This window comes from Heterodontus francisci, chromosome 14 (genome assembly GCF_036365525.1).
Source record: "Heterodontus francisci isolate sHetFra1 chromosome 14, sHetFra1.hap1, whole genome shotgun sequence".
Classification (NCBI taxonomy): Eukaryota; Metazoa; Chordata; class Chondrichthyes; order Heterodontiformes; family Heterodontidae; genus Heterodontus; species Heterodontus francisci.
In genome coordinates, this window is record NC_090384.1 from 63302754 (window position 1) to 63325989 (window position 23236).

Below are 23236 nucleotides of genomic sequence, written 5' to 3' on the forward strand. Positions count from 1 at the left end.
CAATCTTATTCAACCCAACTGTCTCTGTAGAAATGGCACAGCCGAAATGCACTGCTAGCAGAGAACTTCCAGCAGCCAAACCTTTATGTCTTCAATGTCACTTTATGCAACTTTACAAATTAAATCTGCACAGTAAACAAATACATTTGAAGCTGCAGTTTTTTTAAAAAGTCCCGCTTGAATGATTAATTGCAAAAATCAATAAGCGATCAAAACAACAGACTACAGATATAGTGGGCATGATTCATGTTCCTGCTGGAGTCCATGAAATCAAAAATGTGTTGTTCTCTTTGTGTTCGGTAAGCAGATCTGTTCTGTTGCCATTAAATTCCAGTTTACATCGAATATCTCAGTCTCTTGAAATTTTAGTGCACCATTCCTTAGAGCACCACTGACTCCATCCCTCTCCCCAGCAACTGTCTGAGATTGAACCAGACTGTTCACAACCTCCGTGTCACATATGATCCAGAGATGAGCTTTCAACCACATACACATGTTGCCACAGACAGTCAATTCTCACCTCTGTAACATTGCCTGTCTCTGATCCTGCCTCAGCTCATCTGCTGTTGAAGGCCTCGCCCTTGTGTTTGCTACGCCCAGACTTGACTATTCTAATGCGCTTCTAGTCAGCTCCCACATTCTACCCTCCGTAAACTTGAGATCATCCAAATCTCTGCTGCTCACGTCTTAACTCACAGCAAACTCGCTTCCATCAATGATTTCAAAAGGAAATTGGCTGGGCACTTGAAGGAAATAAACTTGCAGGGCTCCAGGGATAGAGAAAGGGAATGGGACTGACTAGATTGCTTTCTAGAGAGCCCAGCATGGATTTGATGGGCCCAGTGGCAGTAATGACTATGACTCAAATCCCATTCGCCTGGCACCCCTATGCTTAGTGACCTACACTAGTTCCCAGTTAAGCAATGCCTTGGTTTTAAAATTCTCATCCTTGCTTTCAAACCCCTCCATGGCCCGCCCCCTCACCATCTCTGTAATCTCCTCCAGCCACAAGCCTCAGAGATATTTGCGCTCACCCAATTCTGGCTTGACTTGAACACACTATATAAATACACATTGTTGTTGTTGTTAACAGTTCAACCATTCTTGCATAAATGAAATGCTGATCCCCTCAGAACTATATATGTAAGCACTTTATGAATAGAAATTTGACATAACACACAAATATTTCAAACTGATTTTTCCAAAGTTTTATACTGTAAGGTTTGCTTTAACAAAATAACTGGGCAAGTTAAGCTTATATTGACCAATTCCTAGACATGAGTAAATTAATAAATGACACCTACTTTTACAAGCTATGCTGGGAAGCTTGAAGGAGGTGTCATCTTGTCACTTGGGAGTTCAAGTGCAACAGTTCCTTAAACAACCTGCTCAAAAAATTCCGTTCGACATCTGCCATGCTAGTCATTGGGAGATCCTTAATGTACTGCAATGGAAACTTTTTATCCCCCTCTTAAATATGAAATATTTAAAAATTCATGTCGATTACATCATTGCACAATTCTGTTTATGAGCATTAAGTCTCATGAGTCACTTTACTGGATGATGTGTTCACAAGAACACATGCCAACCTGTATTGCTACATATATTCTATTCTAAGTGGAAACATTTAGCATTGGAATAAAAAGTATATGCTTGGATAGACAAACTACAGTCAAAACAGTTTGATTACAAACTCACACTGATCAAAATACATGGACTCATCTTGATGAAACAAGGTTCAACAGAAAACAGATTGGAGGCTCCAACAAAGCTGGTTGCAAGCGGTAAGCTTTCCTCCAGGATTTCTTAGATATCAAGCATTAAAAGATCAAACCTATTTAGATCTATAACCAGATTTCACTGTGGGAAGAAAAATTTCACTGTAATATTTCAAGTGTGTGGCTTCACCCAAACAGGTTTTCAACGAGATTCTACTCCGTTTAAATTCTAGATTCCCTCCGGGTACGTAAATCATTTCGCTCAAAAAATGTAATTTGCGTATGTCACTCGAAACACGTAGACAACATGACGGCACAAATGAAATTCTAGTATTTATTTTTGATCGAGATGTCCCTCGGCAGGTTTGAACTCCATTAACGTTTAATTCGAGACCAGAAAAAGTTAGCTATATAAATAAGAAATTATAATAAACTACTATTGCAATAAGGATCCCTGCATTACGCTTATAAATAACGCCAACGCTATGAACTTTCAAATTATACACTGCTGGGCAAAGTCAAAACCGCCTTTTAAGTGCAGGTGTGTTGCAGTATAAACCTACTCATTTGCGTGAAAAATGGAAACGAAGATGATCAAGTATGACTAAAGCTTATTTCCACGTCTCTGGGCCCCAGCGGGCAGGTGTTGGTATATGATGTGTGTGTGTCTCGTAGGAGTCGCTAGAGTTAATAGTGATCGTTTTTAACCCGTTACCTTCTTCACTCCTCCCCTCCTGGCAGGCTGCGTTAGTGGGGCTGGGGCTGCGGATTCGAGTCGGCACACAGTCTCGACAGAACGTATGGAGACAAGGCAGCAATTTGGGCTCGCGATTTGTAAGCTCCTTTCTGCAAACCAAGCAGGTCCTCAGCAGATTGCATTCGTTATCAGTAGAGTTACTCTTCCATTCATTCTCGGTTTCATTAGTGATAACGCTGTCGACACCACTTTGGTCCATATTTCTCCTGCTTTCAAAGCAAACGTTTGACCTTTTTCACCACCCCCCTACGCGCAGTGCTGATCTCAGTTGGAGGATCCCTGAATGACACTGCTGTGAAATGTTGCTCTTTTAAATGACATCATTCACCGAGAGAAAAGGAAAACAAGTCAAACCGTCAGTAACACCAAATGTGTGTGTTGTTAAGCTTCCCAGTAAAGCTCATTCTGTCACTGCATATTCAAGGTCTCAATAAAATCACCCCCTGTAAGCGTCATGTCAGCTAATGGGACTGGTTGAAATGTGAATGACGTACTCGATCGGTAATCGGCAAATCAACTGCGACTCACTCAGTAAATAGCAATTAAAGCACATAAGCAATAATCCGGCTTTTAAAGTTAGCGATAGAAGCTGTAACGTGGACGTGATCAAGAAATACGGCGCCAGAAATAAAATTGCACATTTTTTTTCCTCTGTCTGCCAGGACTGTAGTAGTTTATTGACCCAATATCTGTTTTGGGGTTTTCTCGTGACTAGGAAATGGAAGAATTCATTTTCTACAGCGAACCGTTTTCTACAGTTCGTTTTGTTGGTCAAGAGATTTTTTGATAAGCAGGACACAACAAGGTTTATTTTGGGGGGTGGGGGGCGGCTGGAATCAGGAGGGGACAGGTATCATCCCAATGGATTAGTAATACAACAAACTGTATTGTCCTATGTTTTGATTGACACTTGAAATGTTCCAAATAGCCAACCGCTCAAGTTCCAAGATAAACTAAAAACAATAATTAGGTACTTTTTTTTAATGATGTGTACCTTGCCTTTATTATTTTGTATTTAGTTAGCTTGAAAAGAAAGACTTGCATTTACATAGCACCCTTCACGGCCACAGGATGTCCCAAAGCACTTTACAGCCAATTGCAATCTGATGAAATGCAGCAACCAATTTACACACAGCAAGCTCCCACCCACAACAGTGATATTGACCAGATCATTTGTTTTAGTTATGTTAATTGAGGGATAACTATTGACCAGGACGCTGGGAATCATTTCCCTGCTCTATCGTTATCAGAATATATTGCTATATTTGTGTTAACCTAGAACCTAGATCTTCTGTATCTTACTGAAAAGAAACATGTCATTTGACCTTCATCAGATTGCAATGGGTGTCACAATAATGTCAATGGCCTGGATTTTGCTGTGGTAATGACAGCAAAACTGTCAGCATTCGCCATCAGTACTCCATTGAAACTGACAGCAACTTATGGGAGTTCAGACAGTGCTGAATAACGCAGAAAACCAGAAGTTAAATCAGTGAGTCTAGGCTCCTCCATAGGGTGTGCTATAGAGGTTCCAACAGACTGCTATCTCCCATACATTCATGAATTGATGAGAACATCCACTCTAATGTTGCTAGTCTTGCTGCAAAAACCTAAACTGGCTGAATGAGTGTAATTGGGTTTTTAATGGGGTGCAATAACTTTATAATTACTGCTAAACACCCATATTGGCCCTGAAAAGCTAAATTTTTCCTTTGGAATGTCAAATTTCTTTTACATGTGTTTTTAAAAATAAAAACATTATTTTTAAAAGTCCATTTATTTTAGCTTCAATCTTAAAACATTTATTCTGTTATCTGAAAACCTATAATACTCATCTTTTGTCTGCCTGGACTGTTTTAATCAGTCAGTTTAAGCAGCACGTCTGTTGCTGGGTTGAGTTGGTGCCTATTGCTCAGAGAGGCACATGGGGCATGCAGAGTACTGGAGTGCATGAAGCATGCGCAGTTGCCAATGGCGGCAGTAGGGTTGGGGGAAGGGAGAACAAAAACAGCGGAAGGTAAGGAGAGGCCGAAGTTACCATGGTTGGAGAGATTGTTTCTGTGAGGGATGGGAGTGGTTTAGCAAGATCAGGATGGGGATGGCTTGGGAAGAATGCAGAAGTTTTAGAAAAGCTGACAGATGAATTAAAATATGTCAGCATTGATTCTATGGATGAAGAAGACGGTAACCATCTAGAGCCTCCATCATTTCTACACAGTTTAACTTCAATGAGCATGCCACCGCACAAACTTAAACTCAAGGAATGAGCAGTATCATGTTGCAACAAAACAAGATTAGTAGTTAGGTGGCTGTTTTTTTTCCAATGATACAAGGAGGGATACAGTTTGGAAGGAAATAGAGTGTTTATTCCTCAAATAATAGAGCCCATCAGATGTAAACCTGCCTTTTCAACTCAAGAGAAAACAGTTCCCAATTAGACTTTCATATTCTATGACTATAAACTGGCCACATGGCCAGATTCTTCACAAAATTTGTATTTATATTCCTAGGCCTGCTTTTACACACAGACAGCATTATGTAGCTTTTTCCAGAGTGAGAAGCTTTGATTCTGTTCAAATCTTTGGTGAAATAACTAGAAATCCTGTCTTTAAAGAAGAACTGTCGCAATAAAGATGCTGACTTGATCCCAAATGTTTTGCAGGTCTCTGCCGGTCTAAATTAAAAGTGAAGGCTTTTAAGTTCTTTTAACTTCCTGGTTTACTGTGTGTGTATACACTTCAATTTCAGTGGTTGCCCTACCTACTTGCTAACATCACTGCTGCATGCAAGACATCTGCTTAATTTGGCTATTTAAACAGCCATAGGGAAAGGTAAATTGCTGCCAAGATCGCTAGATCTTTGGGGGCAGCTTTCTTCGACATCAACAGGATGAACCTCTGCTTTGCTGCTGACTGCAAAATCAAAGTTTAACTTCCCCAAGGAAAAAATGATCACGGAATACAGTGGGTAGATGAGAGGGATTAAAAGATCAAAGGATTTCAGATGGTATCTTAAACAATGAAAGCAATACTCTTTACAATAAATAATTTCATTTGGATTCAGATTATAATCAGTTTTACCAACACATTTTATTTTAGAATATATAAAGCAGTGTTGTTCATATAAATAATTTGGTCAGATTAGTTGTGCTGCAGATAATGCCTGGCATAACTGCAAAGTTTCAGGATTTTAATCTGTTAAAAATTAGAGAAATGAAACTTCTCTCCACTGTATAATAGTCTGGTGCCTTGCTTTCACATGACAGTCAAATACCAAAGAGTTCTGGTGAAAGGTCACAGACCTGAAACATTAACTGTTTCTCTCTCCATAGATGCTGCCAGACCCGCTGAATGTCTCCAGCATTTTCTGTATTTATTTCTGACTTCCAGTATCTGCAGTATTTTGCTTTTGCACAACCAAAGAATATCTGATCCTATGGAAATACTAACTTCTATTGTTTAGTCTGCAGTCTGGAGCAAAGCTGTGATGTTTAGTTGTTAAAGTGACAGGCCATTCGGTAGTTGCAACACACAAGGAGAGTACTGCACATGTGCAGCAAACCTCAGGCACTGGGGCCCTCCAGGCCTTAGGAAGAGGACAGCCGTCAAAGTCATCAGAGGCCAAGGGGCAGCCTAATGAACAACCTGCCTCCAATCCAGCTGCTAGCACAGGGGTCACACCTTATAAAAGAAAATGAAAATGTATAAAGAAAAGCACACTTGGGGGCTTCATAGGTGTTTGATATTTGTTTTATGTTATAAAGTTCTGTCGTTGAACTTGATATTCATGGTTGGAAAAGGCTTAGTCTTTAATGCCTTAATTGAGATGATACTTTATCCTGCTCCCTTATTGGGCTGCCAGTGTAGCCACAGCCCTCCTTTGGTAAGTGTCTTAGATGTGCCAGAGTGTATGATTAAGCTGGGCACTAGGCATAGAATCCAAATAGAAAGGAAAGGAAGGAGATGACAGACTGAATGCATTGAGGAAAGTCTTTGAATTCACTAAGAGATCATCATGGTGGCTGGAAGCAGGTAAATGAGTGAATGATGGGCTAGGGAGACAAGAGACAATGTGCCTGGCTTCTGATGCACAGGGTTCAAGATCCCGTGTGCCTGCTCATTAGCATCCTCCTTGTCTGTTGGAGCAGTGTTGTTCAATCATGTTCTCTTCATGCAATGCCTCCCCCTCTGCAGTGCCAGATAGACCAAGATATGTGAGACCCTTGCTGGGCATATTGCAGTGCTCCACCAGATTCATCCAGGCACTGGAATCTCATCTTCAACAGTCCAATGGCCTGCCAGATAGTTGCTCAGATGGTGTCATGGCAAGTGTTGTACCTCTCCTCTGCTGCACTACAAGGGTTCCTCACAGACCTGAGTAGCAATTTCTTCAATGGGTAGCCCTGGTCAGAGAATCCATCGAGCGAGGGGCCTGAAAATCCATGGCACTGGGTATTGTCAAAGTATGTAGGTGTTGTGGCTGCTTCCCAGGAAGCAGGCACTCACCTTAAGGAAATGCTTTCAGTAGTCGCAGACAGGTTGTACGTTGATAGAATGAAAGCCCTTCCTGTTGACGAAGGTGGCTGCTTGATCCATTGGAAGCTTGATGGAGTACAATCCATCACATCTTGCACCTGGAGGAATCCAGCGATGGCCCCAAAGCTGATGGCCCTCTGCCTGACTCAGCGTCAGTCCGGTTACGTATAGAGTTGCTGGCCCTTGAACAGGGAATTGGTCCCCTCCTTGATGCAGCGGGTGGGCGGCTGACTGGGAGACCCCTCCACCCCCCGCCCCACAGGTCTCTGGAAAAGATCCAGATGGATAAAAGTGCCACAGTGATCTTCAGGGCCACTCGTATAGGGTGACCACCAAATTCCTTAGGTTGCAACTCACCTGCAGCATGACACACAAGTCAGTGATGCCTCCCTGGAGAGCTTTGGTCTTTGCTCACATGGCTGCTTGGACATGGAGGTAGCAGAGTCATGTCTAGTACACTGGTGCAGGTGGGACCTTCTTGGCATGGCCAACCTCTCATTGTGGAGCTTCATGGGCAGGCATTTCTGGCTCCTGGCCCTTCTTCAGTTGGAGGTGCTGCATCACGCCATGGGGGCCCACAATGCCAGGATGTATGAGACCCATACCAGATGATCAGCAGGCCTCCAGAGCACTGTCCTTGCAGAGATTAAATTGCATTGGCCTCTTTACCTTTGCTAATCCTCGCAGCTTTTGCGCTAATGACCCACCCTTGCTGAGAGCCAGCCCTCTCACCCAAGTCCAAGTCCACCCATTGTTATGCCAATGTGTTATGTTGAATGATAATTTTCTTTGGTCCACTGACTGGAGATCTGAAATTTTTTTGAAAAAGACATTTAAAAAAGAAAAGCCTAGGATGGTCACATAGTTTGCAATATTATATCCTACACTGCAATGCTTGTGAGGAGGAAGATGAAATGTTTTCTCAGTCCCCAGCAAGAACCAAGACCCAGGAAGTTTAAAGGAACTACCTGTTCTTTCAGCAAGTAGAGAAATACTGCTAACTGCTGTGTTTGAATGACTGAGTGACTGTCATGCGACAAGCCCCTCCCCATCTGTGGTTTTAAGTTTGTGTTTCCTTTACAGCAAAGGAGAAGCAACTGGACGCTGACATGTGTGGGTCCCTCTCTCTCTCCATTCCAGCTTGAAATCATTCAAATCCTGCTTGTTGACTGATCATCTTTGCATACTCTGGCTACAATCAGAAACCCCATTGGAGGAAATCATCCGCATTGCTATCTCCAGGAGACCCAATGAACCAGTCATTTACATCTTCAAACTAAAAGCCTCAGGACCACTGAATTCAGCTAGAAGCAAGCCGAATCACCAAACTCCACAGACTGTATACCATTGCCTATGGACTCTAACTCAACCAAGCAACCTTTTCCCACTCTGTAACCTATTTGTGTGTGTGAAAACCTCTAGTGTGTGTGTGGGTGACTGAGTGAAAGTTGGCACGTAGTTTATTATTTTTAATAGTTCGGTTTAGGTACAATAAAGTTAATCTCTTTCTTTGGTTCTTGTTATGATCATAGCAAGTAATTCAAACACCTACTGAATTGGCCAATACATCCACTTTAAGAAAGAATTAAATCTGTCGTGGTCAAACAAGGAGAGGGAAAAGAGCTAAGCCCTTCGATGCCTCCTCACTTGACCGCGCAGAGTTCACAGCACTACGGGCTGACACTGGACTCCACTCCCACTCCTCCCCTATCCAACGCTTGTCATGGCAGTCTTCCCAGCATGGCACCGTGCTTCTGTGCCATCACCTTTCAATGGCCTGAGATCCAAAGGCACGCGAGGGCTGCCCACCGTCCAATGGGGGCTTTGAATTAAGCGAATGATCGCTATCAATTGCATGCAAGTATATTATAACTACCTGTTCGGCAATTCAAATGGCAGTTCTATCGCGTAAAGATGGCACCGTTGCCTTGGAGTTTTCTACTGCTGACTAAATCTGAAACAGATTACGGCATTGGATTTCTGGGGAGGTACATCCAACACTATTCTCCGGCCCGCCAGGCCTCCATTACTGCTCCAAACAGTCTTGCTAAATCCAGCCTTAAATCTGGTCGCCAGGTCTACAAAATGTACAATGAAAATATTTGTCCTTATCACATACCTTTAGATCCATGGCAACTACCTCCTTAAAGTCATATGTCAATGGAAGGCTTACAATAGATGTAGTAGCGTCCTCCGACACTTTTAAAAACAGATTTCACCCTTCTCACTAATCTCTATTAACCTTTGAGCAGGGTTTCTGACTTTAGACAATTTGTTCACCCTACTTGTCAAAGTAACTTTGAAACAATTTGCTTTTGTTCCTCTGTTACCACCTGACGCCATGAATATTTGTTTAACATTGATGAGAAACATCAGGCAGTGAGCAGGGGATATGATAATGTCTTGACTGAACAAACCAGATCCACTGACTTTCCAAAAATAATTGCCTTATCAAGCACTAAGTTTCATTTGTGCCTTTTTCATAGAAGGTTTACTCAACAGCAAAGGTATCTCACTAGAGACTACAACAATACTGGTAAGTGGCTTAGTCTAGCTACTTTACATGGAATTACAACTATCTTTAGTAACTTCAATGCATTGGCATCACCAAACAAAGTAAATACTACTTTCATACTCCTTAACCTTGCATCAATCCTCACTAGTGTCGCAAGGTAACATTTTAACCAATCTGTTGTACATACGATTGAACTGCAAGTATTATCTTGCACTGCACAGTTAAACAAGTTTGTGGTGAAAACATTTATCACAGGATTAAAACTTGTTGTTACCAATATAATTTGTACAAATTTGTCATTATCTTCATCCTCTGCATCATGTGTCATTTAGAGGATCCTGCCTCTGCTTTGGGTAATGCATTGCATAGTGATACATTTGAGTCACACCTGAAGCACCTATTAACTGTTCCTTGGGCATTTCTGGAATTCATTCATCTATTATTCCTGTTTCAGTTCTGTCTTCTGCTGTAGCTAGATCTACTAAAGGTACTTTCGTTTTCATTTAATTCTTCTATTGTATTGATATCTGTATCCAGTATCTGCCATATTTTGAAATGGTCCAATCATTGAGTCCTTTATTCTTTGTGTCACTGCAGAATGTTCCATTTGTTCTACAAAAGCTGAAGAAAATGATTATTTCCCCAGGACTTTTTTCAAACCAGCAGACATCTGATCCAACAGGGTTCCCATCTCCAAGAACTGAACACCAGTTAGAAACAGGAGCCTGTCTATGGAGACACCTTAGTGCAATCCAGAAATTTAAATGCAGAGCCTGTTAACAACTGCGGTAGGAACAACGCACTGTCAATTCAGTCCCGTCACTCCATAGGTCGCAGCATATTGTTAAGCTTTCACCCTAATCGGAAAACAGCCAAATTAAACACTCTAGTAACCCAGAATGGAACAGACCAAGCCAGGTATCTTTAGACAAAAACAAATTAACTATTTATTAAAAAACTAAGTTTTAAACACTATTAAGATAAACCTATGTCTAAAGACCTTATATCTTCTTACTTTAATCTAACTCCCCCATTCACACACAGACACTCAAGCATTAACAGTTAAATGGTTTTAAAAGTGGAGTTTTAAAAAATTCTGTCTCTTAAGAATAAACAAAATCAGAAAGTCTTTGTGGATTACGTTGCTGGTGAATGAGGTCTTCTAATGTGGAAATAGTCAAAGGTCACTCGAAGTCTTCCCAGGAATTTGATGAAAATAGACCTTCAGTAGATAGGCATTCAACTCTTCTGCTGCAGTAGGCATGAAACGTTCTTTGAACGATGAGCACAGCAATACGAATGGTTTCTTGGAAAAAAAGGCTTTTCTTCTTTACTCAGGAAATTAACTTGGACTTCTAGCACCTTGTAGAATTTCTTTCTGAGAGAGAATAAAACAGCTCCTTTTTCTTCAGTACATCTAACTGGAAAGTCTCTCCAAACTAACTGGATTCAGCCAGTTTCTACCTGTTCCACACAAAGCCTAGTGGAAACCTTATCATGTGACTTCTCTCTCTCCCGCCGTTGCCCAGGGTAACAAAAATGCAACTGCTGCACATTGTGTCTCAGGAATTCCAGAACCTTCTCTCCCTTAAAGGTGCACTGTTTTTAACAGAGTCTTAAAGGCACACACACTGTTTTTAATCCAAGGAGAAAAATAATTACAGGTCCATGAGACCTCTGCCCTTGGCCAAATGAAATTCCATTCCTGAAATGCATTTCATTACAATGCAAAAAAAGAAGAAATTGGAAAAACACTAAGATTTTTTCGTATTCAAGCACCATTCACTCCGCTAATAATTTACAGCATTTTCTTTATACCATCACTATCCATAGGAGTTAACATGGTTAAATTCATGACAACGTGTCGGCAAAAGCATTATTTTCCCCCATAATTTACAATTTTGGAAAAAGGATAAGTGTTATAACCAGGTGAGAAGGGGTCGATGGGGCTCCCTCTCAGCCTTTGCCTGGTTTAACCGTGACAGGGTTTAATTTGAAAACACCATGTTTTTAGATCCCCCTTAGTGAATCCTTAGTGAAAGGTAAAGAAATCAAACAGGTTTCCTTAGATTTAAACATGAAAGATGGAAGTTTATTAATCTTAAACTCTAATTCGGTTAACGACTACGAATATGCGACGCAAACACGCTAGCATGTATACGCGATAAACACACACGCAGATAGAGACAGAAAAGGTAGAAGGAATAAAAGGGAAAAGTTTGAGGCAATATCTGGTAGTTACAGTCCTTTAAGTTCAATGTGGAATCTTTGCTTCCCGGTAAGTCTTGCAATTCGTTGGGGCCCAGTTCACGCTTCAACTTGTTCCAGTGTAGGATTCTATACTCTCTTGAGGTTTACGTGTCTTCCGTGTGTCCGATGGGTTGGGAGAAAATGAGAGAGAAAGACAGCCAAGTGACAGACTTGCTTGTTTCAGCTTCAGTTGCACACAGCCTTCTGAATTCAAACTGTCCTGTGACTAGTTCAAAAAACCAGCTGGTCGAAGTGCCACAGCGGAATGCAGCAGAATCATTTGACCAGCTGATGTAACCAGTCCTGGCTCTGTGGATTGTATCATCTTAGCAGGGCCTGGAATGCGCTTTCTGACACCTTCAATGTCTGGTGATCAAAATCCATTGGATTAATTGGAGCAGGGAATAGCCCCTTTTCTCCACAAGCAGCATCTCTTAGTATGCAAATGTCTTCCCAGTCTAATGTCTGGTGATCTTCAAGCAAGTAATTTCTTCACTCCAGCAACAGTTTAAAATCAATGTTCATATGTCAAAATTAATATGCCTCATTCTAGGCAGGTAGGGGTCTGCATGACACCTCCACACCCAGCTGAATGAAATGCAATTTTAAAAAGAGCTTTTCATTAAAAGGGACTAGAGAGAAGATAAGGACAGGAAACACACATGCATCTCTCTCATTCATTCAGAACCCTAACAATTGTTACAGCCTGTCTTTTCTGGGCAGCAAGCTGCTTTAAACACCCTTTTTGGCATCCCAATAAACATGTGGTTTTTGGGAAAGTTTTTCAGTTTGCACATTTCCATGACTGCCTAAGGTGTCTTTGTTCTTGTTGAGGTTGGCAGTGGGAGGGTTAGGTTTAATTAGCCCGGGGTTGGAGTTCGGCTCAGGGGCAGCAGCAGTGGGCAGTTCCATTCTGAACTTTTTTTCAGTGCTTTGATGAGTCATGCAAGGGCTTTTCATCAGGGGATTGCTGGTTCCCTTTTTTCTGGACTGTGGGGGAGGATTCTTTGCTAATCTTCCCTTTGTCCTCTGGGACACTCCCGCTTGCAGGTATGTGTCCAGATTCTACTGCATTCCCCTGTGGCACTTCGATTAGGTGAGGCATCACCCTCATGATTTCTCTGCCCTCTTGAGGACTTTCTTTGTCTCTGCAGGTTCCTGTAAATGCTGTTAGCCACTATGGTGGGGTACTTCTAGTGTCAGCATTTGCATAGGAGGACAGTAGGGGTTTTCATCTGGGATTCTTCCTGGACTTCCTTTAACCTGCCCTCTTGGCCCCCTTTTTCCCATTCCTTTCTAACCTGTTGCCAGCCTTGTGCCTGCCTGTCCCCTTTTGTTCTCGACAGGGGTTAGTTACGGTTCACCAGCACACTGCTGGAGGGTCCTCCAAACACCAATACAGGACTTAGGGGTGCAGATTTCACTGAAGGTTGGGGTCTCCCCTCAACCTGGCACATGTGGAAAACTCCTACAGTACTCCACCACATCTTTGCGGAGTTTTGGCCAGTCTTATGCGAGCTTTGGTTTTTAGTACACTGACATGTGCAGCCACTGAAATCTCATGGGCCATTCTTACTACTTCTCTCTGGTACCTCTGTGGCACCACTAACTGATGAACCATTGTCCACTCCTTGCTCTCAGGTCTCTGAGGAGAACTCCATTTCCTCATCAGTACCTCATTCTTTAAATAGTAGCAATCAGGGACCCCCTCTGCTTCAATTTCAGACTGGGCAGCCTGTACTAACTCTCTCAATACTGGGTCAGCTCGCTGAGCCTCAGTTAGGGAAGATTTATTTAACTCATTCCCTGGATCTTCTAACTTTCAAGGAAAGTCTCGGATAGACAGACCTTGTGGTCATCTGTCTGCAGTGTCAATTCAGTCTCCTCTGGGGGAGCTGGTTTGATCATGGCCTGATTCATTACACATTCAGGGAAACTACAGGGGACCGTCTCCTGCCACTTTCCTGTCTCTCTGACCTCCTGCGGTCTCTCTTTCACTACTGGGGAAGCTACCACCTTCATCCCTGCCAGATCATTACTTAGGAGCAGGTCAACCCCATCCACAGGCAAACTAGGGATAATCCCTACGTTCACCATTCCCGGAACTAGGTCGCACTCCAAGTGCACCCGGTGTAAAGATACAGGCATACACTGCCCTCCAATACCATTCACCACCATTCTGGTGTTTACTGCACTCTCTGGGGGAAAGGTCAAGCCTTTTCCAGTAAAAGGGATCTTGTGGCCCCTGTTTTTTAGAATTAGAATTAGAATATTACAGCGCAGTACAGGCCCTTCGGCCCTCGATGTTGCGGCGATCATCTGACCTACACTATTCCATTTACATCCATATGTCTATCCAATGACCACTTAAATGCCCTTAAAGTTGGCGAGTCTACTACTGTTGCAGGCAGGGCGTTCCACGCCCCTACTACTCTCTGCGTAAAGAAACTACCTCTGAAATCTGTCCTATATCTTTCACCCCTCAACTTAAAGCTATGTCCCCTCGTGTTTGCCATCCTCATCCGAGGAAAAAGACTCTCACTATCCACCCTATCTAACCCTCTGATTATCTTGTATGTCTCTATTAAGTCACCTCTCCTCCTCCTTCTCTCTAACGAAAACAACCCCAAGTCCCTCAGCCTTTCCTCGTAAGACCTTCCTTCCATACCAGGCAACATCCTAGTAAATCTCCTCTGCACCCTTTCCAAAGCTTCGACATCCTTCCTATAATGCGGTGACCAGAACTGCACGCAATACTCCAGGTGCGGCCTCACCAGAGTTTTGTACAGCTGCATCATGACCCCGTGGCTCTGAAACTCGATCCCCCTACTAATAAAGGCTAACACACCATATGCCTTCTTAACAGCCCTATTAACCTGGGTAGCAACTTTCAGGGATTTATGTACCTGGATACCAAGATCTCTCTGCTCATCTACACTACCAAGAATCTTCCCATTAGCCCAGTACTCTGCATTGCTGTTACTCCTTCCAAAGTGAATCACCTCACACTTCTCCGCATTAAACTCCATTTGCCATCTCTCAGCCCAGCTCTGCAGCCTATCTATGTCCCTCTGTACCCTACAACACCCTTCGACACTATCCACAACTCCACCGACCTTCGTGTCATCCGCAAATTTACTAACCCACCCTTCTACACCCTCATCCAGGTCGTTTATAAAAATGACAAACAGCAGTGGCCCCAAAACAGAACCTTGCGGTACACCACTAGTAACTAAACTCCAGGATGAACATTTGCCATCAACCACCACCCTCTGTCTTCTTTCAGCTAGCCAATTTCTGATCCAAAGCTCTAAATCACCTTCAACCCCATACTTGCGTATTTTCTGCAATAGCCTACCGTGGGGAACCTTATCAAACGCCTTACTGAAATCCATATACACCACATCCACGGCTTTACCCTCATCCACCTGTTTGGTCACCTTCTCGAAAAACTCAATAAGGTTTGTGAGGCACGACCTACCTTTCACAAAACCGTGCTGACTATCGCAAATGAACTTATTCTTTTCAAGATGATTATAAATCCTGTCTCTTATAACCTTTTCCAACATTTTACCCACAACCGAAGTAAGGCTCACAGGTCTATAATTACCAGGGCTGTCTCTACTCCCCTTCTTGAACAAGGGGACAACATTTGCTATCCTCCAGTCCTCCGGCACTACTCCTGTCGACAATGACGACTTAAAGATCAACAACAACGGCTCTGCAATCTCCTCCCTGGCTTCCCAGAGAATCCTAGGATAAATCCCTTCTGGCCCAGGGGACTTATCTATTTTCACTCTTTCCAAAATTGCTAACACCTCCTCCTTGTGAATCTCAATCCCATCTAGCCTAGTAGGCTGTATCTCAGTAATCTCCTTGGCAACATTTTCTTTCTCTACTGTAAATACTGACGAAAAATATTCATTTAACGCTTCCCCTATCTCCTCTGATTCCGCACACAACTTCCCACTACTATCCTTGATTGGCCCTGTTCTAACTCTTATCATTCGTTTATTCCTGATATACCTATAGAAAGCCTTAGGGTTTTCTTTGATCCTATCCGCCAATGACTTCTCGTGTCCTCTCCTTGCTCTTCTTAGCCCTCCCTTTAGATCCTTCCTGGCTAGCTTGTAACTCTCAAGCGCCCTAACTGAGCCTTCACGTCTCATCCTAACATAAGCCGCCCTCTTCCTCTTGACAAGCGCTTCAACTTCTTGAGTAAACCACGGCTCCCTTGCTCGACAACTTCCTCCCTGCCTGACAGGTACATACTTATCAAGGACACGCATTAGCTGCTCCTTGAATAAGCTCCACATTTCGTTTGTGCCCATCCCCTGCAATTTCCTTCCCCATCCTACACATCCTAAATCTTGCCTAATCGCGTCATAATTTCCTTTCCCCCAGCTATAATTCTTGCCCTGCGGTATATACCTGTCCCTGCCCATCGCTAAGGTAAACCTAACCGAATTGTGATCACTATCGCCAAAGTGCTCACCTACATCTAAATCGAACACCTGGCCGGGTTCATTACCCAGTACCAAATCCAATGTGGCATCGCCCCTGGTTGGCCTGTCCACATACTGTGTCAGAAAACCCTCCTGCACACACTGGACAAAAACAGACCCATCTAAAGTACTCGAACTATAGTATTTCCAGTCAATATTTGGAAAGTTAAAGTCCCCCATAACCACTACCCTGTTACTCTCGCTCCTGTCGAGAATCATCTTCGCTATCCTTTCCTCTACATCTCTGGAACTATTCGGAGGTCTATAGAAAACTCCCAACAGGGTGACCTCTCCTCTCCTGTTTCTAACCTCGGCCCATACTACCTCAGTAGACGAGTCCTCAAACGTCCTTTCTGCCGCTGTAATACTTTCCTTGATTAACAATGCCACACCCCCCCCCTCTTTTACCCTCTTCTCTGTTCTTTCTGAAACATCTAAATCCCGGAACCTGCAACATCCATTTCTGCCCCTGCTCTACCCATGTCTCCGAAATGGCCACAACATCAGGATCCCAGGTACCAACCCATGCTGCAAGCTCACCCACCTTATTCCGGATGCTCCTGGCGTTGAAGTAGACACACTTTAAACCAAGTTCTTGCTTGCCAGTGCCCTCTTGCGTCCCTGTAACCTTATCCCCTACCTCACTACTCTCAACAGCCTGTACACTGGCACTGCAATTTAGGTTCCCATTCCCCTGCTGATTTAGTTTAAACCCCCCCGAAGAGCACTAACAAATCTCCCCCCCAGGATATTGGTACCCCTCTGGTTCAGGTGAAGACCATCCTGTTTGTAGAGGTCCCACCTACCCCAGAAAGAGCCCCAATTATCCAGGAAACCAAAACCCTCCCTCCTACACCATCCCTGCAGCCACGTGTTCAACTCCTCTCTCTCCCTATTCCTCTCTTCGCTAGCACGTGGCACAGGCAACAACCCAGAGATAACAACTCTGGTTGTTCTCGCTCTAAGCTTCCACCCTAGCTCCCTGAATTTCTGCCTTAAATCCCCATCTCTCTTCCTACCTATGTCGTTGGTGCCTATGTGGACCACGACTTGGGGGTGCTCCCCCTCCCCCTTAAGGATCCCAAAAACACGATCGGAGACATCACGTACCCTGGCACCTGGGAGGCAACACACCAACCGTGAGTCTCTCTCGTTCCCACAGAACCTCCTATCTGTTCCCCTAACTATGGAGTCCCCAATGACTAATGCTCTGCTCCTCTTCCCTTTTCCCTTCTGAGCAACAGGGACAGACTCTGTGCCAGAGACCTGCACCCCATTGCTTACCCCTGGTAAGTCGTCCCCCCCAACAGTATCCAAAACGGTATACCTGTTGTTGAGGGAAACGGCCACAGGGGATCCCTGCACTGCCTGCTGGTTCCCTTTCCTTCCCCTGACGGTAACCCATCTACCTACTTCTTTTACCTGTGTCCCTGAGAATTACTATGGGCTTGCTGGCCCCACTCCAGGGGTATAGGCTTACTCTCCCTTCAGACACAAAACCCTGATAACCTTCAGGAATCCTATTAAATTTTCCTGCACTTGCAGCAGTAGACTTCCTAGGTCTCATTCTTACTGCAGTTAAAGCCACAGCTTGTTCTGCTGTGCTTTCCATTAGGGTCCCTTCGTCACTGAGCGGATGTGCCCTGATTAACCCGATAGGTTTTCCTTTAGTTTCCAGCAGTCAACTCGTAAATGCCCTGCTTTGTTACAATGGAAGCACACAGGTCTCCGGGTCTCATTCCTACTTATAGCACCTTCCTTTTTGGCTGGAGGAGGGCCCCCTGTGTCTTCTGCTTTTCTTCCCCTCCCAGGACTGCTTGGGCTTCTATCACCTTCCCACCCTCTGTCCTTTTTAGATTTGTGGTTAGGATTAGGAAATGTTTTCCCCTGGGAAACTGACTTCTAAATTAAAGCAAACTCATTGGCCAGGATTTCTGCCTGCTGGGCTTTATGAGTCTTTCATTCCTCCACATGTGTCTATATGGAGAGTGGGAGAGAGTTTTTAAATTCCTCTAACAAAATTACTTCTCTGAGATTTTCATAGCTGAGCTGCACTTTAAGAGCCCTCAGCCACTGGTCAAAAGCCAATTGCTTATTTCTCTCAAACTCCAGGTGAGTTTGATCAGCTTGCTTCTTGAGGGTTCTAAACTTTTGGCAATAGGCTTCCAGTACAAACTCATATGCCTGAGGATAGCATTTTTTGTCAGTTCATAACCTAATGAACTCTCATCTGGCAACATGGAATAAACCTCATGGGCTTTTCCTACTAATTTGCTCTGTAACAACAGATTCCAAGCCTCAGCTGGCCATTTTAACTGCCTTGCCAGTTTTTCAAATGTCACTAAAAAAGTTTCCATGTCTCCCTCGTTGAATTTTGGGATCAGTTGGGAAATTTTTAATAATTCTGTACCCAGCCCTGAATTACGCTCCTCCATACTGGCTATACTTTCACTGGGGTTATTCTGTCGCCCCCTAGTTAACTCAAGTCATCTCAGTTCTCTTTCTTCGCATTCTTTCTGGAAGGTTCTTTCTCTTTCTCGCTCTCCTCTCTTGCTTTCTCTCTCTCCCCTCTGTCTCTTTCCCTGTCTTCTAATTCAAGTTTCCTCTGTTCCAATTGTATCTTTGCTAGCAGTACCCTGTCTGGGTTTACTTCTCGCCCTCTTTCTGCTTCTTCAGATTCAAGGGAAAAATGGTTGGCCATTAGTCGTAGGAGTTCAGACTTCCTAGTCTTGCCACAGTGATCCCACACTGCTCAGCCATTTTCCTCAATTCCTCCACAGACAGTGCTTTTATCTTATCCTAAGTTACTTCACCCTGGTTTGGGGAGCTACTAGCTTCAGTCGCACACATGTTAGTATTCTCGCACACACAACCACAAGAAAACCTGTATTGAAATCTTTTATCTTTTTTGATTGGGAACAATTTGACTTCCCACTTCCAATTTCCCATTTGTCTATGGGTAAAATCTCAAACGCCAGCCCCCTTCCGGCGATCTGTGGTGTCAATCAAGTAATCTACCTTACCCACTCTTTTCATCACTCTATATGAGCCACTGAACCCTATAATGGTGACAACACTAATACTTCATCCCCTGGTTGAAAATGGCGGGCTTTTGCATTCTTGTCTGCCCATTTTTTCATATTGGCTTGGATGCTTTAAGGTGTTCCTGAACAACACCACAAGCTTTCTTGAGCCTTTCCCAGAACACAGATACATAGTCTAGTATCGAAGATTCCTTCTTTTGTTCCAAGAATCTCTTACTTCATGTCCGTAAACCAATTCGAAAGGACTGAAGCCTGTAGACTCATTCAGTAAGTCTCTGGTGGCAAATAAAAGAAAGTCTAGCCCTTTATCCCAGTCATGCGGATATTCGTGACGGTATGTTATAATCATTGTTTTGAGAAGTTGGTGGTATCTCTCTAAAAGCTCCCTGTGACTGTGGGTGATATGCTGAAGATTTCAACTGTCTAATCCCCAAATTGCCCATGACTTCTTGAAATATCTTAGACATGAAATTAGAACCTTGATCCTATTGAACTTCAAGTAGTAATTCATATCTCGTAAAGAATTGGGTTAACATACTATTTTAGCAGTAATTGTCCTCAAAGGAATGGCCTCTGGACATCGAGTAGCCATATCCATGATAGTTAGTATGTTTTGTTGTCTCTATTTTGTTTTTGGGAGGATCCTACACAGTCTACTAATACCCTGCTAAATGGTTCCTCAATGGTATGGGAACTAGTGGTGCCGGTTTTATGGTAGGTTGCGGTTTTCCCATCATTTGACATGTATGGCATGTTCTACAAAATTGTCTCACATCCTTTGTGAGAGCTGGCCAGTAATAATGTTAGTTTGTGTGTGATTTGGTCTTCATAATTCTCCTATGTCGTGCAAATGGAATGTCGTGCTAACCTTAATAATCCCTGGCAATATTTAGGTGGTAGCACTATCTGTTCAACAACTGTCCAGTCTTCATCCACAGGTCTATGAGGTGGTCTCCACTTCCTCCTCAAAACCTTGTTTGCCATATAATAGCCTTCCAGAACTCATTTTGCCTCAGCTTCTGTCAGAGCCATCTATGCTATTCAGTATATCTCTGGACAAGCTTGCTGTGCTGTAATGATAGAAGATTTATTAAACATCTCATTTGGATTATCTAAATCCCCAAATAAGATTTCAAATACTTGACATTTGTCGACAGAGAATCCCGTTTGTGGTGCCACTTTGTCGACAGAGGATACTGTTTAGCCATTGCTCGGGTGACTACACATGCAGGAAATATTCCTAGAACTTATTCCTGTAATTGCTGTTTCCCTAACTTCACTTGGTTCCTCTGTAATTATAGGAGAAACTGATACTTTTCATCCAGCCAAATCATTTCCTAGGATTGATCAATTCCCTCTACTGACAAACTGTGGACAACTTCTACAGTTACTATCCCAGATATTAAGTCACTCTCTAGGCGTAATGTATATAAAAGGTGTGGGTATATATTCCTCACCAATTCCATTCACTAAAACGTTAGCGTTCAAAGGTGCTTTCTGGTGGAAAGATTATATCTTTCCCCAGCAAGAGCGTTTGGGTTGCTCCTGTGTCCCTGAGTATAATGATAGGTTTTCCTGCCTCACTTACAGGATGTGGAGTTACTTTGCCCTTTGACAAAAATTCATTATAACTTTTGGGTATTTTATTCTTAACCTCTACACTCTTTAGTTTTTGTATCTGGTTTTACAGCTGTCATTAAAGCTATAGCCTGGTCTGCTATACTCTCAGTCAGAGTCTTTTCCTCTGCATCAGCTTTGCATACCCCAATAGGTTCTATGGATTTACCTTGCAAATCCCAGCATTCTGAATGAAGATGACCCGTTTTGTGGCAATGATAATGCTTTGGCTTGTGAACCTCACTTCTACCCTCAGCACCTTCATTTCAGGCCTGAGGAGGTGATCCTGGGGCATTCCCAGCTATTTCTTCTTGGCCCCGGCTACTTGCCTTACTCTCACTCTCCCACTTTCTATCCTTCTTGGGTTCATGGGGGTGATAGACAAAAGGTTTTGGTTTATTCACAAGCTCAAAATCATCAGCAATTTCCACTGTTTGCCTAGCTTTCAAAACTTTCAGGTTATTTACAGGAGTTCACACTACTGAAAGAGTGGAATTTTTAAATTCCACCAAGAGAATCAACTCTCAAAAGGTTCTCATATGTGGTTTCCATCTTTAATGCCCATATCCAGCAGTCAAAATTAATTTGCTTCATCCTCTCAAATTCTATGTACATCTGCCCAGCCAATCTCCGTAAGTTCCGAAACTTCTGACGGTAAGCTTCAGGGACCAACTCATACGCAGTGTGAATAGCCATTTTTGCCATCTCAATCTGGAGAAGCCTCTTCAGGAAGCTAAATGTAAACTTCATGAGCTCTACCTACCAACCTGCTTTGCATAAGCAGTGGCTAGCTTTCTTTCAGCCATTTCATCTTTTGAAAAAATAGCCAAACAGATATGAAAAATGCCTCTACATTCATTTCCTCAAACTTAGGAAGAGCTTGAATAAATTTAAATAGCTTTTCGCTGGGTCCTGGGCTGAATTCAGATTCTTCCTGACCTGAATTTTCCCTGGAACCAAGACCACCCCTTTGTCCTAGTTCCATCATTTAGCCTAAATTCCCTCTCTTTCTGCCTTTCCAAGTTTAAGATTTCTTAATTATTTTTCAGCCTCAAGTTTTCTTATTGCTTTGCTTTTTTTCCCCCTGTTGAAGCTCCAGTTTTCATTTCTAACTGAATCTTAGCCAATTCCACTGCATTTTTAATTATTTTATTCAGCCTCTCTGACTTAACTAACTTCTTGTTCCTTGTCTTCTTCTAATTCCAGATGTTAGGCTATTAGGTCAATTATCACTGCTTTTTTTGGCACCAGATTTCAATTCTAACTCCAATTTTGCTGCCATTCTTTCAGTTTACTCTTAGTTAAAGTTATCAAGTCCACTAAGGGATAATTTGGCCTTTCCCAGAAACTTTGCTGCAACTGCTAATGTCATTCTGATAGTATAGACTGTATCTTATTACACAAAAAATTCGGTTCCTTTTATTTTTTGGAATTGGCATTAGATTTGGGGTCTTGACAATCAAGCTTCCAATTAATATGATCCAGACGTGAGAGCAATTAATATGATGCCAGTCGCAAGACCCCAATTTATATGTTATTCCAGAGATGAGCAATTAATATGTTTCCAATTGTGAGCCCGAATTAATCTGATTCTGATCCAGAAGGAGCTGCCAATTAAATATGCTATGACGCTGTGGGGGAAACGCACTGTCAATTCAGTCCCGTCACTCCACAGGTTGCAATATATTATTAAGCTTTCGCCCGAATAGAAAACAGCCAAATTAAACACTTTAGTAATGTCAGAACGAAACAAACCAAACCAGGTATCTCAAACAACAAATTAACTATTTATTAAAAAACTAAATCTTAAACACAATTAAGATAAACCTGTGTCTAAAGACTTTATAACTCTTAAATTTAGTCTAACTCCACCAATCAGACACATATACTCAAAAAACTAACAGTTAACCATTTTAAAAGTGGAGTTTTTAAAAATTATCTGTCTCTTAAAATTAAAATAAGAAAGTCTTTGTGGATTACATTCCTGGTGGATGAGGTCTCCTAATGTGGAAGTAGTCAAAGTTCACCAAAGTCTTCCTGGGAAATTTGATGAAAATAATTCTTCAGTAGATAGGCATTCAATTCTTCCACTGCAGTAGTCATTAAACAGTTCTTTGAATGATGAGCACAGCAATACTGTTTCTTGAAAAAGGCTTTTCTTCTTTACTCAGGGAATTAACTAGGGCTTGTAGCTCCTTGTAGAATTTCTTTGAGAGAGAATAAAATAGCTCCTTTTTCTTCAGTACGCCTCGCTGGAAAGTCTCTCCAAATTAATTGATTGCAGCCGGTTTCTGA

The 23236-nt window shown here is 42.7% G+C and overlaps 2 protein-coding genes across 8 annotated transcripts in view; one reads left to right on the forward strand and one right to left on the reverse strand.

Moving 5' to 3' along the window:
* Nucleotides 1-2913, reverse strand: part of trim66 (tripartite motif containing 66) — a 249251-nt gene extending 246338 nt beyond the window's left edge. Inside the window, exon 1 of one of the 4 annotated variants that reach the window (XM_068046334.1) lies at nt 2434-2913. In XM_068046334.1, coding sequence (XP_067902435.1) covers nt 2434-2674 — 241 coding nt within the window. In that variant the 5' untranslated portion in view covers nt 2675-2913. Of the gene's footprint in view, nt 1-520; nt 561-2281; nt 2302-2433 lie in introns of those variants that run through there. The other 3 variants (XM_068046337.1, XM_068046335.1, XM_068046336.1) reach the window with 3 other exon arrangements.
* Nucleotides 1-23236, forward strand: part of rpl27a (ribosomal protein L27a) — a 327304-nt gene that overhangs the window by 233695 nt on the left and 70373 nt on the right. The window lies entirely within an intron of this gene.